A 14,457-nucleotide genomic window follows, 5' to 3' on the forward strand; every position below is an offset into this window, starting at 1 on the left:
ATACCGGTAGGAAAAAAATAAGGAACTTTAAAATTGGCATGCCTCGCCATTAGTTCATCAATCACGCAACACACAGTCTCAAGCATCTGGAAAATTTACTTTTCTGGCATCTACCAATCCCCATAGATGCAGGATACCAGGGGCTTTACTGTATATCCCTATAGGTAGATTGGTGCCATAGGGATTACTGAATCTTGTAGTAAGCAGCATCTCAAACAAAAATCAAATCAAATGTTCCAAAAGACAACAGACATAAGCAAGAACAGCTTTTACCAGATAGAATTTTGAATGAATTTCCATGTATTGGAAACCTGAAGAGTTTAAAAGTATAGGATGTAATTGTCACCAAAATACTTGCCTGTGACAGCATCATAAAACTCTTCTTCACTATTCATCCTCCCTTTGAAAAAAACCTCCTGCTTCCTTTCTAATGAAGGCACGTTAGTACATTATCCTTGGACGTCAAGGAATATTTCTGGATTATGTATTTATGATCACAATATACCTAAAATAAGAAAAAAATAATAATGTTAGTGGAAAGAAAAAAAATCAGAACTTTCCACTACTGATTGTCAAAAATATTGCATCATTTGATTCCCATAGATACAATCCAGAAATAATCCCTTTTACAAAATTAATACTTCTACATCTTAGTGATGACCTATTAAGTGCAATTACAGAGAGATCCCATCAACTCCTTCACTAAAGTAATAATAAATCTTCCACTGTTTTAGTCATACAAGCACTGAATATGTACATTGTTTAACTGCACAAAAGCAAAATATGCTTCTTGGGATAAGCTCTCTCCCTTTTGACAAACCAAACAAATCCATCAAACATTGACTGATATACAAAATAAATGGCTGGTGATTTATGGAATTTGCCATGTGCAAATGGTCTGTTGTTTCCTACATTTCACCTGTGTGACTGCACTTCAAAAATTCTTTGAAGTAACTGGGGAAAGGGAAGGAAGAAGGAGTGGTTTAGGAGAAGAGGATTGGTAAGTGGGAGAGGTAGTAAGGGGTTTTTGTTGTTGTATCTATGTGTCATTGTCATTGATGTTTTTTCAGGGTGTGTTGTAGACTCGATGCGCTGGTCCAGAGGATTGAGGACAAAGGATTGGATGGGTATTGGATGGGGGAGCATAAATGTGGGGAAGATGACTGAGGCAATGATTAATACAATAAATATCTGAATTTTAATTTTAATGGATTAAATAGAATGGTGAAGAGGAAGAGAGTCTTGGCACACATTTTTAAAAACTGAAAGTGGATATAGCCTTTCTGCAAGAGACACACCTTACAGAAAGAGAGCATCAAAAGTTAAAAAGAGGATGGGTGGACAAGACAACTTCATCCTCCTTTAATTCTAGTGCGAAGGGAGTGGCGATTTTGATAGGGAAAAATGTTCCAGTGAGGGTGGCAAGTGTGGTCAAGAATAAAGCAAGAAGATATGTAATGGTACACTGTCAGATATATTCAGAACCCTGGACCCTATTGAATATGGCCCTAATGAGAAATTAGGAATTTGTATAAGATGTCTTTTTGAAATTTTGGGAGGGTAGAGAAAACATCCTGATTGGAGGGGACTTTGATTTTTGTCTGGATCTGTTTTTGGACAAGTCGACAAAAAGAGCAACAGGATCAAGGTCTTTATGAAAGAGCTAAATATAATAGAAGGCAGTATCCAAGGAAGAGGGTCTATTCCTTCTACTCGAAGCAACACGATTCCTGTATCAGGATAGATTTATTTTTGATATCAGCTCAATTAGAGGGAAAGATCATGGAAACCAAGTACACAGCAAGACTTTTGTCAGATCACTCCCCCGACACTTACTATTATAATGCTGGATAAACAGAAGACGGTGTAAAGGTGGCGCCTTAACCCATTACTGTTGAAGAAATCAGAGTTTTGTAGCTTTATTAGAACTCAGATAGACATGTTCTGCAAGACTAACTTTACCTCTATTGCAGATAAATTTCTCATTTGGGACACTTTAAAGGCATATTTGAAAGGGCAAATAATTGGATATACAATTAAGAGAGAATATTTGGGAGAGGTGGAAGAATTGGAACTGGAGATTACTGGACGAGAAAAGGATTCTCAAAGAATGGGCTCTGAGGAAAACTATAGAGAATTATCCAATAAGAAGCTCAGGTATAATACCCTTCAAACCTACAGAGAAGATCATTTTAAGGTTGAGGCAGAAATATTATGAGCTAGGGGAAAGGGCCCATAAAGTTCTTTCCTGGCAGCTGAGGGCAGAACAGGCCTCAATAACAATTAATGGGATAAAAAAGAGGAATGGCAGGATTTCATACAAGCTAAAGGAAACTAATGATACTTTCTGCCAGCTTATATAGAACAAAGACAAGGAGGAAAAAAAAAATCAGGAAAAATAGATTATTTCCTGTCAAAATTATAACTGCCAAATCGAGGTCCAGAAGAGCAAGATGGAGCTGAATGCCCCCTTTAGAACAGAAGATTAGGAAGCATTAGGTCTCTGGGGGAGGATGAGTTCCCCCTGAATTCCACAGGGAATTTAAGGATCTTTTGATTCCCCCTCTTTATGGAGGTTGTAGATCAGGCGATGGAGACCCGTACTCTTCCAGAATCTTTTTCAAAGGCAATTATTACGATGATTCCCAAAAAGGATTGGAACCCACTGAAACTGTCTTCTTATAGACCCATCTTATTACTGAATGTGGACTAAGATTCTTGTCAAAGCCCTGGCAAATAGATTGACAAAACATTTGCCAAAATTAATAAATATTGATCAAGCAGGCTTTGTGCAGAAGTGAAAGGCTGTAGATAATATAAGCAGACTGTTCAGCATTATTCACTTGGCACAGTCATGGGACAATCCAAGTGCAGCCGTGGCCCTGGATGCAGAGAAAGCATTTGACAAATTAGAGTGGGACTTTTTATTCAAAGTGCTGAAGAAAATGGGGTTGGAACCAACTTTTATAAATTGGATTGGGACTTTATATCATGTGCCCAAGGCTAAGGTTGTGACCAATGGACAAGTATCTATATCTAGCAGACTGGGGTGTCCATTATCTCCGGCTCTATTCATATTAGCTACTGAACCGTTGGGGGAAGCCATTTGCCAAGAGTCAGACATTAAGGGCTTCAGAGTGGGCCAGGAGGAACACAAAATCAATCTGTTTGCTGATGTATGTGCTGATATATCTGACAGACCCTGCCAACCTTCATTCCACGCTGGAAGATCTCTGTGTACAGAATTCATTGGGATAAAAGCAAAATTATGCCACTCACAAAGGGGGAAATGCAGTAAATTGAAAAAGAAAAGTCCATTGAAATGGTTGCAAATGGGGATCAAGGTCCTAGGGATCAAGGTAGACAACAATTTATCAAATTTGTATAATCTTAATTACGTCCCCTTGCTCAAAAATTTAAAGACTTAAAAAGGTGGATGACATTGATAGGCAGGGTCAATTGTGTAAAAATGAATGCATTGCAGAGACTCCAATATCTCTTCCAGACTTTGCCCATAACATTGCCCCGGAGATTCTTTCAAAACCTCAACACTCAGATAAGAAGATTCCTTTTGAACAAAATGGTATCCAGGGTCTCCATGCAGAAATTAACATGGGACTATAGTATGGGTGTATTGAGATTACCAGATTTCAAAAAATAACATTGGGCAGCCCAGTTGAGGTGGATCGACAGAGAGGTACACCATCTTAGGCAGGAAAATTTTTTTATAAATGGAATGCCAAATTGTTATCTGGCAAGAAGGACAATCCCTTGTTAAAACATATGCTATAATGCGTAGAACAAAATTAACCAATATATTGGCCAGTTGGGGTTGTCTCCAAAACCCCCGACTCAGAATAATTTAATAGAACACCTGGTGCCAAAAGGGGGATCAGTTGTATCGAGGACCATCACGAGCGGGGGCAGCTCATGTCATTTGAGCAGTTAAGAATTAAATTTGATTTGGCATATAGGACACACTTTTGCTACTTTCAGTTAAGATCCTTTTTGAGGGACAAATTGGGTCCAACCATCGCCCTACCAGAGTGCATTGACATGGAGACTCTGATTTGAGGAGGGAACACAAAAAAGTTTATTTCAGCATTGTAATTCCTGTTCCAAGTGGAAGGCCCAAAACCAGGCTTCACAGATCAGGGCAGAGATGGGAGTTGGACCTAGATGTTATGATAGATGAACAGTGTTGGTGGGACCTGTTGTAATAGCATGTCAGATCAATGATTCAGGTCGGCATAGAGATAGGAACCTTTGTGCAAATCATAGGGAAAGAGTTTCTACAGGACCTTGAGTTATTCCTGTTGGGAAACATCATGGACATACAATTTACAATGAAGCTGTCCATGCTTCAAATCCTTTTTTTTGGGATCGCTCTAGCAGTGGCCAGGAAGTGCAGAGGGATTACCTTTAAGTCAGACTCTCATATGGGCATTGTGTGTTGGAATATGGAAATGCAGAGCTGTGTTCCCTTGGAGAATGTTACTTATAATCTATGGAAAAAAATGAAACTTTTCTTAAAATCTGGCAACCCAGACCTGTGTTACAGAGGTGCAAGGATATAGTGTGGTTCCCTGTGCTTCGCTGCCTGCCTCCCCCCCCCCCCCCCCCCCCACTCCACCGCATCTTTTTGTCCTTCCTCTCCTGGGGGGTGGATGGGGGGCCCATTCCAATCAGACTAAGTCGAGATGAATGTAAGTGACCTGGAGGAAGGGTATTGAGCTCCAACAGACCCTGTGGTTAATGCGTTTTTCTTTTGCTTTTCCAATTTGTTATTTGTCCTTGGTCAGTGGTGTCTTTTTTTATATATGTTAAATAAGCGTTTTTGCCTTTTCATGCAAGTTAAGTTTCTTTATTTGAATGGTTAATGTGTTCTTTTTTGTTATTTTGGGTTGTGGGGGGGATAAAACAAGACTCAGTAGAAGAAATGTAAATATACTTGATGAACGTAATTGTACTGTGAATTATTGGAACTGTCTCAGTGTGGAAAAATCATAAATAAAATATTTTAAAAACAGAAGTAAAATGAAAAAATATTTTGTTGTCTAATAATTATATGGCATGTTCTGGAAAAAAATGGAAGGCAACACATGAGTAAAAACTATTTTTTTTAATGGCTGAGGAAAAGCATGGATAGTAAATCTAGGATTAATTTTTTAAATTCTTTATCAATAAGATCAATATCAATGCCAGACCGCAATAAACCACTCCCATTATTGCTGCAACTTTTATTTGTACCTTTTGATGAGAGGGCTGAAACCTTCACATTTTAGTTTTAACCCATAACTACATTCCTACCACACCATGTACAAACATTTCAAAACTACTTTAAAAATTACTTACATTATATTTGTTTTAAAAACACATGATTGGTAAGCCTACCCTCACTTGTCTTTTTATTTCTTCCCCGGAGGAGAGGGAAACATTTTAATGAATAGGTTTGTCAGACAACCTCACCGACTCTTGAGTGAGCAAATCTGGCCAGCATCCCCAGCCTCGCTCAACCTAGTCCCCAATTGATGCAGCTCAGGGTAGGAGAGACTCCAGGCAGAAATCCTCCATTCCCACTCAGCAGAAGATGCCTGCAGCATCCAACAAATCCATCTAGATATCTTAAACATTTGCCCACATGTATGGGACAACTATTACTTGAGTGTTCATTACTTGGGGCAGACCTGTATAATTAAAAAGTGTGAAAACAAATTTTCTTGTACAACATTAATAACTATGTTATCTATAATGATAAAAGTAGCCACTGCTTAAATATCCAGGCTAAAATATTGTCTTCTTCCAGTCTTCCAGGAATAGTCCAACTGAATCTATTAAGATTATAAATATACTTACAGTAAACTAAAAAATTCTGCAAGCTTTAACAGATACTCATGAAATGAGGTTATTCATGCAACATATTCACCTCTTTAGGTGCAATTTTTTTTTTAAACTTTATGGCATATATCCAACAGGTATGTGAGTGGAGGAGTGAAGATGGGAGTGGAACAGGTAGGACTAAAATATCTGGTATAAAGTTACCTAGAAACTGGACAGCACATTCTTTTGGCGTTCTTAAACATATTTAGTACAAACACCCATTCTGGGCTTCCCCAAAAATTGTGAATTTATTCAAAATGATATTTGAAGCAACATTTGGGTGGCTTAAACCAAGGACAAAATCTAAGACAAGTCTTGCACAGTTCAATACAAGTCTCAGCTGAACATAACTACCATTGCTTTGCCTGCAATGCAACCATCACAGAACAATGTCAGCCCTTAAAAGTACACTGCCCACTGAGCATTCAGAAAATAGCAACATACATTATGGTTGTCATGGAGGAGATTGGGCTACAACAAAGTATAACAAGTTTCCAAGTTAGTAGAAAGGACAGGAAAAATCCTAATAAATGATTCAGCAGAGGGGAAGGTGAAATTGAGGGCAGGAAAGAATAGTCAAGTTTATTGTCATCTGATGGCACAAGTACAACCTGATGAAACAGCATTCTCCAGTCCTCGGTGAAAAAACATGCAGACATACAACGAGACATAATACACATACAGACAAATAATACATACAAAGTATTATATCTATAAAAATAAATAAATATTGTTTTGTACAAATGAGAGTATCAGATGGTTAGTGTGAGAAGTTCCTTTGATCATTCAGCGTTCTCACTGCCCTTGGGAAGAACCTGTTCCTCAGCCTGGTGGTGCTGGCTCTGATTCTCCAGTATCTCTTCCTTGATGGGAGCAGCAGAAAGATACTGTGAGCAGAGTGGAAGGGGTCCTCAATGATTTTGCAGGCCCTCTTCAGACAATGATCTGGTACATCACGATGGTGGGGGGGAAGGGGTGGGGGAGACTCCAGTGACCCTCTCTGCTATTCTTATGGTCCTGTGAATTGACCTCTCATCGATTTCTCTGTAGCAACCGTACCACGCTCTGGTGCAACTAGCCAGGACGCTCTTGATAAAGCTCCTATAGAAAGTTGACAAAATGGTGGCCGGCAACCTTGCCCGCTTCAGTCTTCTCAATAATTGCAGTCACTGTTGTGCCTTCCTGAAGAGATGTTGAGTGCCAACAATAGGTCACTAGTTAAAGTGAACTCCAACTGGTGCTCTCTACTACAGAGTTGTTGATGTGTAGTGAAGGGTGGTTGTTCCTGGTCCTCCTGAAGCCACGATCATCTCCTTTGTCTTGTCCATGTTAAGACTCAGGTTGTTATTCTCGCACTATTTCACGAGATTTTCCACCTCTTCTCAGTAGTGCAACTCATCGTTGTTGCTGATGAGGCCGACTACTGTTGTGTCATCTGCAAACTTGATGACACTGAAGAAATAGAAGGAGGAAGAACATCAAATGGTCTTTGTACCTCTGATTAAACAAAATGGTTAATCTAAACTTGCTCTCAGCTTCATTTTCCTGCCTGTCATTCCTACAATTCAAAGACCCTGTCGCAAAAATATTTAATGTTCAAGTCTCCAGAGTCCCTTGTAAATTCCAGAGTCACGGGGAAGAAAAAAAATACACTTCAGAATCTTATGCAGGTAACCCTTTACTCTAAAATTTTACTCCCTACTCAGATTCCCCCACCAGCATAAATATGTTCTCAGTATTCATCAAGTCAAGTCACCTCAGAAAATTCAATGAATCAATGATGTCTCATATTCTTCAAATTGAGTATAGGCAAAATTTTCCTCATATGACATGAACTGCATTTCAGAATTAATTGAGTCTTCCTTTAACTGCCTCCAAACAGGTTGTTCCCTCTTCGACCATCAAATCTATATATAGTACTCCAGGTGTGCTCTCAATAATGCAGAGTTGCAGAAAAATTTCCTAATTTTCCTACTAGTTCCAGAAGACCACAGGATATAGGAACAGTAACAGGCCATTCAGCCCATCAAGCCCATTCCTTCATGAGCTGATCCATTCTTCTACTCAGCCCCATTCCCCTACCTTCTCCCCATAACCTTAGATACCCTGAATATTCAGATACCTATCAATCTTTTCCTTAAATACATTCAATAACTTGACTTCCACAGCCACCCGTGGTAGCAAATTCCAAAGGTACACCACTCTCTGGCTAAAGAAATACCTTTGCATCTCTGTTTTAAATGGATGCCCTTCAATCCTGAAGTTGTTCCCTCAACTTTGCCACATCCACTCTATCCAAGCCTTTCAATATTTGAAATGTTTCTATGAGGATAGGGTTACCCCATTATTGTTCTGAACTCCAATGAGTACTATATAGTCCAAGAGCCATCAAACATTCTTCATATGCCAATCCCCTCATTCCAGGAATCACTCTTGTGAATCTTCTCTGAACACTCTCCAATGCCAAAACTGTACACTGTATTCCAAGTGAGGTCTCACCACTGCCTTATAAAATCTCAACATCACATCCCTGCTCTTATATCCTGTTCCTCTAGACATGAATGCCAACATTGCAGTTCCCTTCTTCAGATTTATTATCAGAGTACATACAAGACATTACATACAACCGAGATTCTTTTTACTCCAGGCACGCAAGAATTATGGCTGATCAGTAGTGCAAACGAAAACTGTACACAGTGTAAACATGTAAACAAATAATGAATGTAAACAAGCTGTGCAATACAGAGAGAATAAAAAAGAAAATCAATAAAGTGCACAAGAGTTCATAAATGAGTCTCTAATTGAGTTTGTCGTTGATAAGTCTGATGGTAATCGATAAGAAGAGATAATAATATAAAAGGAATAAAAATAAAAGACAGGGAATATAAAATCAGTCTGTTTGCGGATGATGTGATAGTGTACTTAACAGAACCAGAACTATCAATAAAAGAACTATATAAGAAATTGAAGGAATATGGAGAAGTGTCGGGATACAAGATAAACGTAAATAAAAGTGAAGCAATGCCTATGAATAACGCGGATTTCTCAAAATTTAAGGAGGAATCCCCAATCAGATGGCAAACGCAGGCAATAAGATACCTAGGTGTGCAAATAAACAAAAATCTAGGCCAATTATATAAACTCAATTACAATCCACTAATGAAAAAACTACAGGACGATTTAGAGCATTGGAAAGAGCTACCACTAACACTGATAGGAAGGATAAACTGTATTAAAATGAACATTTTTCCAAGGATACTATACTTATTTCAGGCATTGCCAATACAACTGACAGAAAAATTCTTCAAAGAGTTAAAGAAAATAATAAGGAGATTTTTATGGAGAGGGGGGAAACCGAGGATAGCACTAGACAAATTAACAGAATGGTATAAACAAGGAGGCTTACAATTGCCAAACTTCAAAAATTATTATAGAGCCGCACAATTAAGGTACCTATCAGATTTTTATCAAACAAGGGAAAAACCAGACTGGACGAGACTAGAATTAGATAAAATAGGGGAAAAGATACCTGAACACATATTATATAAATGGGACGAAAAATTGGTACAACATAGAACTTCTCCAGTATTACACCATCTCCTCAATATATGGAAGAAGATACATGTAGAAAGAAATAAAATAAATTACCAAATACCAAAACTAATATTGACGCAAAATAAGCTACTCCCTTTTACAATAGACAACCTTGCCTTTAGAAAATGGGAAAAAAAAGGGATTAAAAGAATAGAAAATTGTTTTTCAGGAAGTAGATTCTTATCCTTTGAACAAATGAGAGATAAGTACAATATAACGGGAGATACAGCGCTGGCATATTACCAACTGAGATCCTACTTGAAAGATAAATTAGGAAGCAACTTGAGTTTACCAGAGGGAAGTAACCTTGAATATGTGATTACAGATACAATGTTAATCAAAAGATTTATAAAAAATATGTATATTAAACTGCAAGAAAAGGAAAATGAGGAAACAAATGGTAAAACTAAACAAAAATGGGAACAAGATTTAAATATAAAGATAAAAAAGGAAACATGGGAGAAGTTATGCTCTGGAACGATGAGAAATACAATAAATACGAGGCTGCGTATGATACAATATAATTGGTTACACAGACTATACATTACACCGCAAAAGTTAAATAAATGGGACCCAACAGTATCTGATAGATGTTTTCGATGTAAAAAAGAAAGGGGAACAACAATTCATGCAATCTGGACATGTGAGAGAGTAGAAAAATTTTGGGATGATCTCAATCAGATATTAAATAAAATAACAGAAAACAATATACCAAAGAATCCAGAGATCTTTCTCCTAAGTAACATAAAAAATAAAGAATTTGGAATTGACTTGGAGGATGCACAAAAAAGATTTGTTAAGATAGCCCTAGCTGTAGCAAAAAAATGTATTATGTCAACCTGGAAATTGGAAGATAATTTGAAAATACAACAATGGTATATAGAAATGAATAAATGTATTCCATTAGAAAAAATAACATATAGTTTAAGAAATAATATCGAAATATTCGAACAAGTATGGGAGCCTTACATTAAATACAATAGCGAAAACCTACCGGGAACAAACATTACCTAAGTTGATGGAAGGAGAAGAGAAGAAAAAAATGGACTCAGTAGAATTTCTGGTGTATTTTTGTTGAATGACAACATTGTCTAACTGAATTAATGCAACCTAGATTGTATAACTAAAATGGATGAGAGGGGGGAGGGATGGGGGGGTGGCTTGGGAGGAGGGAGGGGGGAGGGAGAAAAAGTCACTGTAAATGTGTGGAAAAGAAAAAGTGTATATCATGGCTATTGTGATTTATGGTGTGAAAAATAAAAAATTTAAAAAAAAAAAAAAAAAAAAAAAAAGATAAGTCTGATGGTAGAGGGGTAGCAGCTGTTCCTTGACCTGGAAATGCGAGACTTGTGGCACCTATACCTCTTTCCTGATGACAGCAGGAAGAACAGAGCATGTGCTGGGTGGTGTGGGTTTTTGATGATTGCTGCTGCTCTCCGACGGCAGAATTCCCTGTAGATGTACTCAAAGGTTGGGAGGGTTTTGCCTGTGATGTCCCAGGCTGTGTCCACTACCTTTTGGAGGGCTTTACACTGAGTATTGGTGTCCCCATACCAGACTGTGATGCAGCTGGTCAGCACACTTTCCACCCTGCATGTATAGAAATTTGCCAGGGTTTCTGGAGTCATACCAAACCTCCACAAACTGCTGAGGACGTAGAGGCACTGACATGCTTTCTTCATGAGGCCATTGGTGTGTTGAGTCCAGCAAAGATCCTCCGAGATAGTGACTCTCAAGAACTTAAATTTGCTCAGCCTCTCCAGTTCTGAACCCCAATGATCATGGATTGTATACCTATGGCTTTCCTTTCCTGAAGTCAACCATCAGCTCCTTAGTTTTGGTGACATTGAATGCAAGATTGTTGTTGGTGCACCTTTCAGTCAAGTTTTCAAACTCCATCCTGCATAATGACTCATTCCCCTTCTTTTAGTTAACTCTCAGGTCTTGGAGTTTGCTAATCAGTTTTGAGGGAATGCTAGTGTTAAATGTCAAACTGTAGTGGATAAAATGCATCCTAATGTATGCATCTTTGCTGCCCAGATGTTCTAGGACCAGTGAGATAGCATTTGCCGTAGACCTGTTCCTATGATAGGCGAACTAGAATGTCTTCATCACTGACTGAACCTTAGGGTATCCTGCACAAGGTCTCCCAAGTTCCTCTGCATCTCTGCATTTTGAAAATTTTCTCCATCAAAATATAGGAAAACGCATGTTATCTGGAAATCAAGCAACCAGCAGCCTCAAGCAATCAGAATAATGGCTTTTTGACCAAAGATGTAGCTAATTATGCAAGATTCACATTTTGCACACTTTCTTCATTTGCTAAACAAATTGAAATAAATTGGGTAAAACTTATTATTAGCATTCATTGCATCGCAAAATGTATTTACCAAGTCTGATTTCAAAGTTTACCCAAGTAAAATTTTGTCATGTTTCCGTTTCCCCCATTTCACCACGTCTTTGATCGCTTCTCAACTCTACTTGAAAATATAATTTTAAAGTGATAAAGTAAAATTCAGTGCCCTTCGATAAGATGACATCATCACCTACCGAAAAAAAATAATGATCAAATGTTCTAATCTCACAAACCCAAGCGTGTACATTTTCTTATTTAGTTCAAATTCTTGAAATAAACTTGGCTTGACTAACTGGTTGAGACAGGTCATTTTTTAAAGAAAAAACATTTTACATGTTTTGCCAGCAAAGATTCTTTTTATCCAATGGGAAAAACAATATTATAATAGCTGCCTTTATCATTCACAATGCACTTTCTTGCGCCAAATGCTGTTTACTTGTGCCCCAAATTTAATGGAATCCCAAACCACCACATGATGCTGAAATCAATTCTGTGCCAGACAAACTATATCATTGCTGTTATGCCCTTCTGGACTTAACATTCATATACTGAGAGCAAGCGACACAGATTACAGCAGAAATAGGCAGGTGATAAGGTTCCAATATTTCATTATGGCTACATTCTCTTTGACTTCATAAGAGATATCCTCATTACCATCTGTCCTGCAAAAATCATACATGTTATTTTCAGTCCGATCTGCTTGTGTCAATGCAAGGTATTACGAGAGCCTCACATTTTCCCTCTCCGCAGAAAACCATTGATCAATATAGAAAGGAAGAAGAAATTGTGACATTAGATGGTAAATTACTGTACTTGCCATTGCATAGCACCTAAGCTACTGGGAGCACAAGGAATGATATGAGAGAATCAGGAACAGGAGTTTAAGGCCTGAGGTGGGATGACTGACCCTGAATCAATATTGCCCCAGAGGTTTCAGATGAGGGTCATGAAGGGTTTGTTTTCATATGAATAAGGTACTGGTGAGACCACACCTGAAGTACTGTGTCCAGTTCTGGTCTCCATATTTGAGGAAGGATATACTGGCTTTGGAGACGGTCCAGAGGAGGTTTACTAGGTTGATCCCTGGGATGAAGGGGTTGACTTATGATGAAAGATTAAATCGTCTCAGATTGTATTCGCTTGAGTTCAGAAGAATGAGAGGAGATCTTATAGAAACATATAGGATTATGAAGGGTATGGATAGGATAGATGTAGGAAGGTTTTTTGAGCTGGCCGAGGAAACTAAAACGAGAGGACACAGTCTCAAGATTCGGGGGAGTTGATTTAGGACAGAGATGAAGAAAAATAGTTTTTCCCAGAGAGTAGTGAATGTTTGGAATTCTCTAACCAGGGAAGTGGTTGAGGCTGCTTCATTAAACATATTTAAAATTCGGTTAGATAAATTTTTACATGACAGAAGAATTAGGGGATATGGGAAGAAGGCAAATAGGTGGAGTTAGGTCATAAATTAGATCAGCCATGATCTTATTGAATGGCGGAGCAGGCTCGATGGGCCATTTTTGGCCTACTCCTGTTCCTACTTCCTATGTTCCTATGTTCTATAAACAAGTCTGAGGTGGACACACTCATGGATTTTGAACCTTTGTTAGGCCTATCTATTAAAGAGCATGGAATCACCAGAAGAAATTGTGCTGAGCCAAAGAAAAATACAACCTCCACAGTCAGGGTGATAGGTCACTGAGCTCTTGCACAAAAAGACCATGCAACGGCTGCTGTGGAGTGCCAAACAAAGTCATCTCATGCTGATTAATCCGGAGGTTTGATCTCTGCCACAAAGAATCAATAAGCCATAAATAGCAGACATGTACCACCAAGGAGCAGCAAGATGACCTCATTAACCATCGATATGTCATTTGTGAGCAGTTTGCTATTCTGATTGTACACAGCAATGCTACCCTTACGTAATTCACTTCTCTCCCAGGTCAGAGGGTTATACACATCAGCAGCAAGTAGGGTTAGGGTTAGGGTTAGGGTTAGGGTTAGGGTTAGGGTTATACACATCAGCAGCAAGTCTATACAAGGGGACAGACAATGTATGAAAGCCAAGTGCAAGAAAATCTCAATGCTCAGAAGATTAAATAAAGCACACAGGAATTCATTTCTCTCCTACAGGTAAGACACAACATGCTCCTCCCACCTGCCAAATAAACCTCCTATATTGTGAACACAGCCACACATGGACCAAATATTTGTGCTCAGAATTTGTCTGAAAGGTCAGCTCTGGAAGTGGTAGTTTAAATGCAAGCAAACAAAAATTATTGAGGATTCCTCCCATCATATCTTTGACCTACACCATCAGGAAGGAGGTACAAGAGTATCAAAATCGGGACTCCGAGGCTGGGAAATAGCTTCTTCCCACAGGTTGTGAGATTGATGTCATCTTGGTTCTCTTGTAAATAAAACTGAGTAAATTACTCCAGAATATTTAAACAAATTTTATATCTGTCTGGAGAAATGTCATTTCGTCTGGTTATACATATAGAGTCAAATGATAATACCCTTGAATCCGATTGTCCACCGAGTTGTAAAAATATACCTGTTGTGCAGCTTTAGGGTAGTGATACAGTACTTCATGTAAAAAGGGAACAATTCATTTCCCACTATAA

The 14,457-nt window shown here is 38.4% G+C and overlaps 1 protein-coding gene across 6 annotated transcripts in view; it reads right to left on the minus strand.

The window, feature by feature from the left end:
* Positions 1-14,457, minus strand: part of osbpl2b (oxysterol binding protein-like 2b) — an 84,135-nt gene that overhangs the window by 44,055 nt on the left and 25,623 nt on the right. For 2 of the 6 annotated variants that reach the window (XM_069884135.1, XM_069884136.1), the window contains exons 2-3: positions 1,837-1,891; positions 359-505 (exon numbers count right to left, since the gene is read on the minus strand). The exons of 2 other annotated variants lie outside the window; for them this stretch is intronic. In XM_069884135.1, the coding sequence (XP_069740236.1) occupies positions 359-395 (37 nt within the window). In that variant the 5' untranslated portion in view covers positions 396-505; positions 1,837-1,891. The remainder of the gene's footprint in view (positions 1-358; positions 506-1,836; positions 1,892-14,457) is intronic. 2 more of the 6 variants (XM_069884133.1, XM_069884134.1) reach the window with 1 other exon arrangement.

The sequence above is a fragment of the Narcine bancroftii genome, chromosome 6 (genome assembly GCF_036971445.1).
Source record: "Narcine bancroftii isolate sNarBan1 chromosome 6, sNarBan1.hap1, whole genome shotgun sequence".
Lineage (NCBI taxonomy): Eukaryota > Metazoa > Chordata > Chondrichthyes > Torpediniformes > Narcinidae > Narcine > Narcine bancroftii.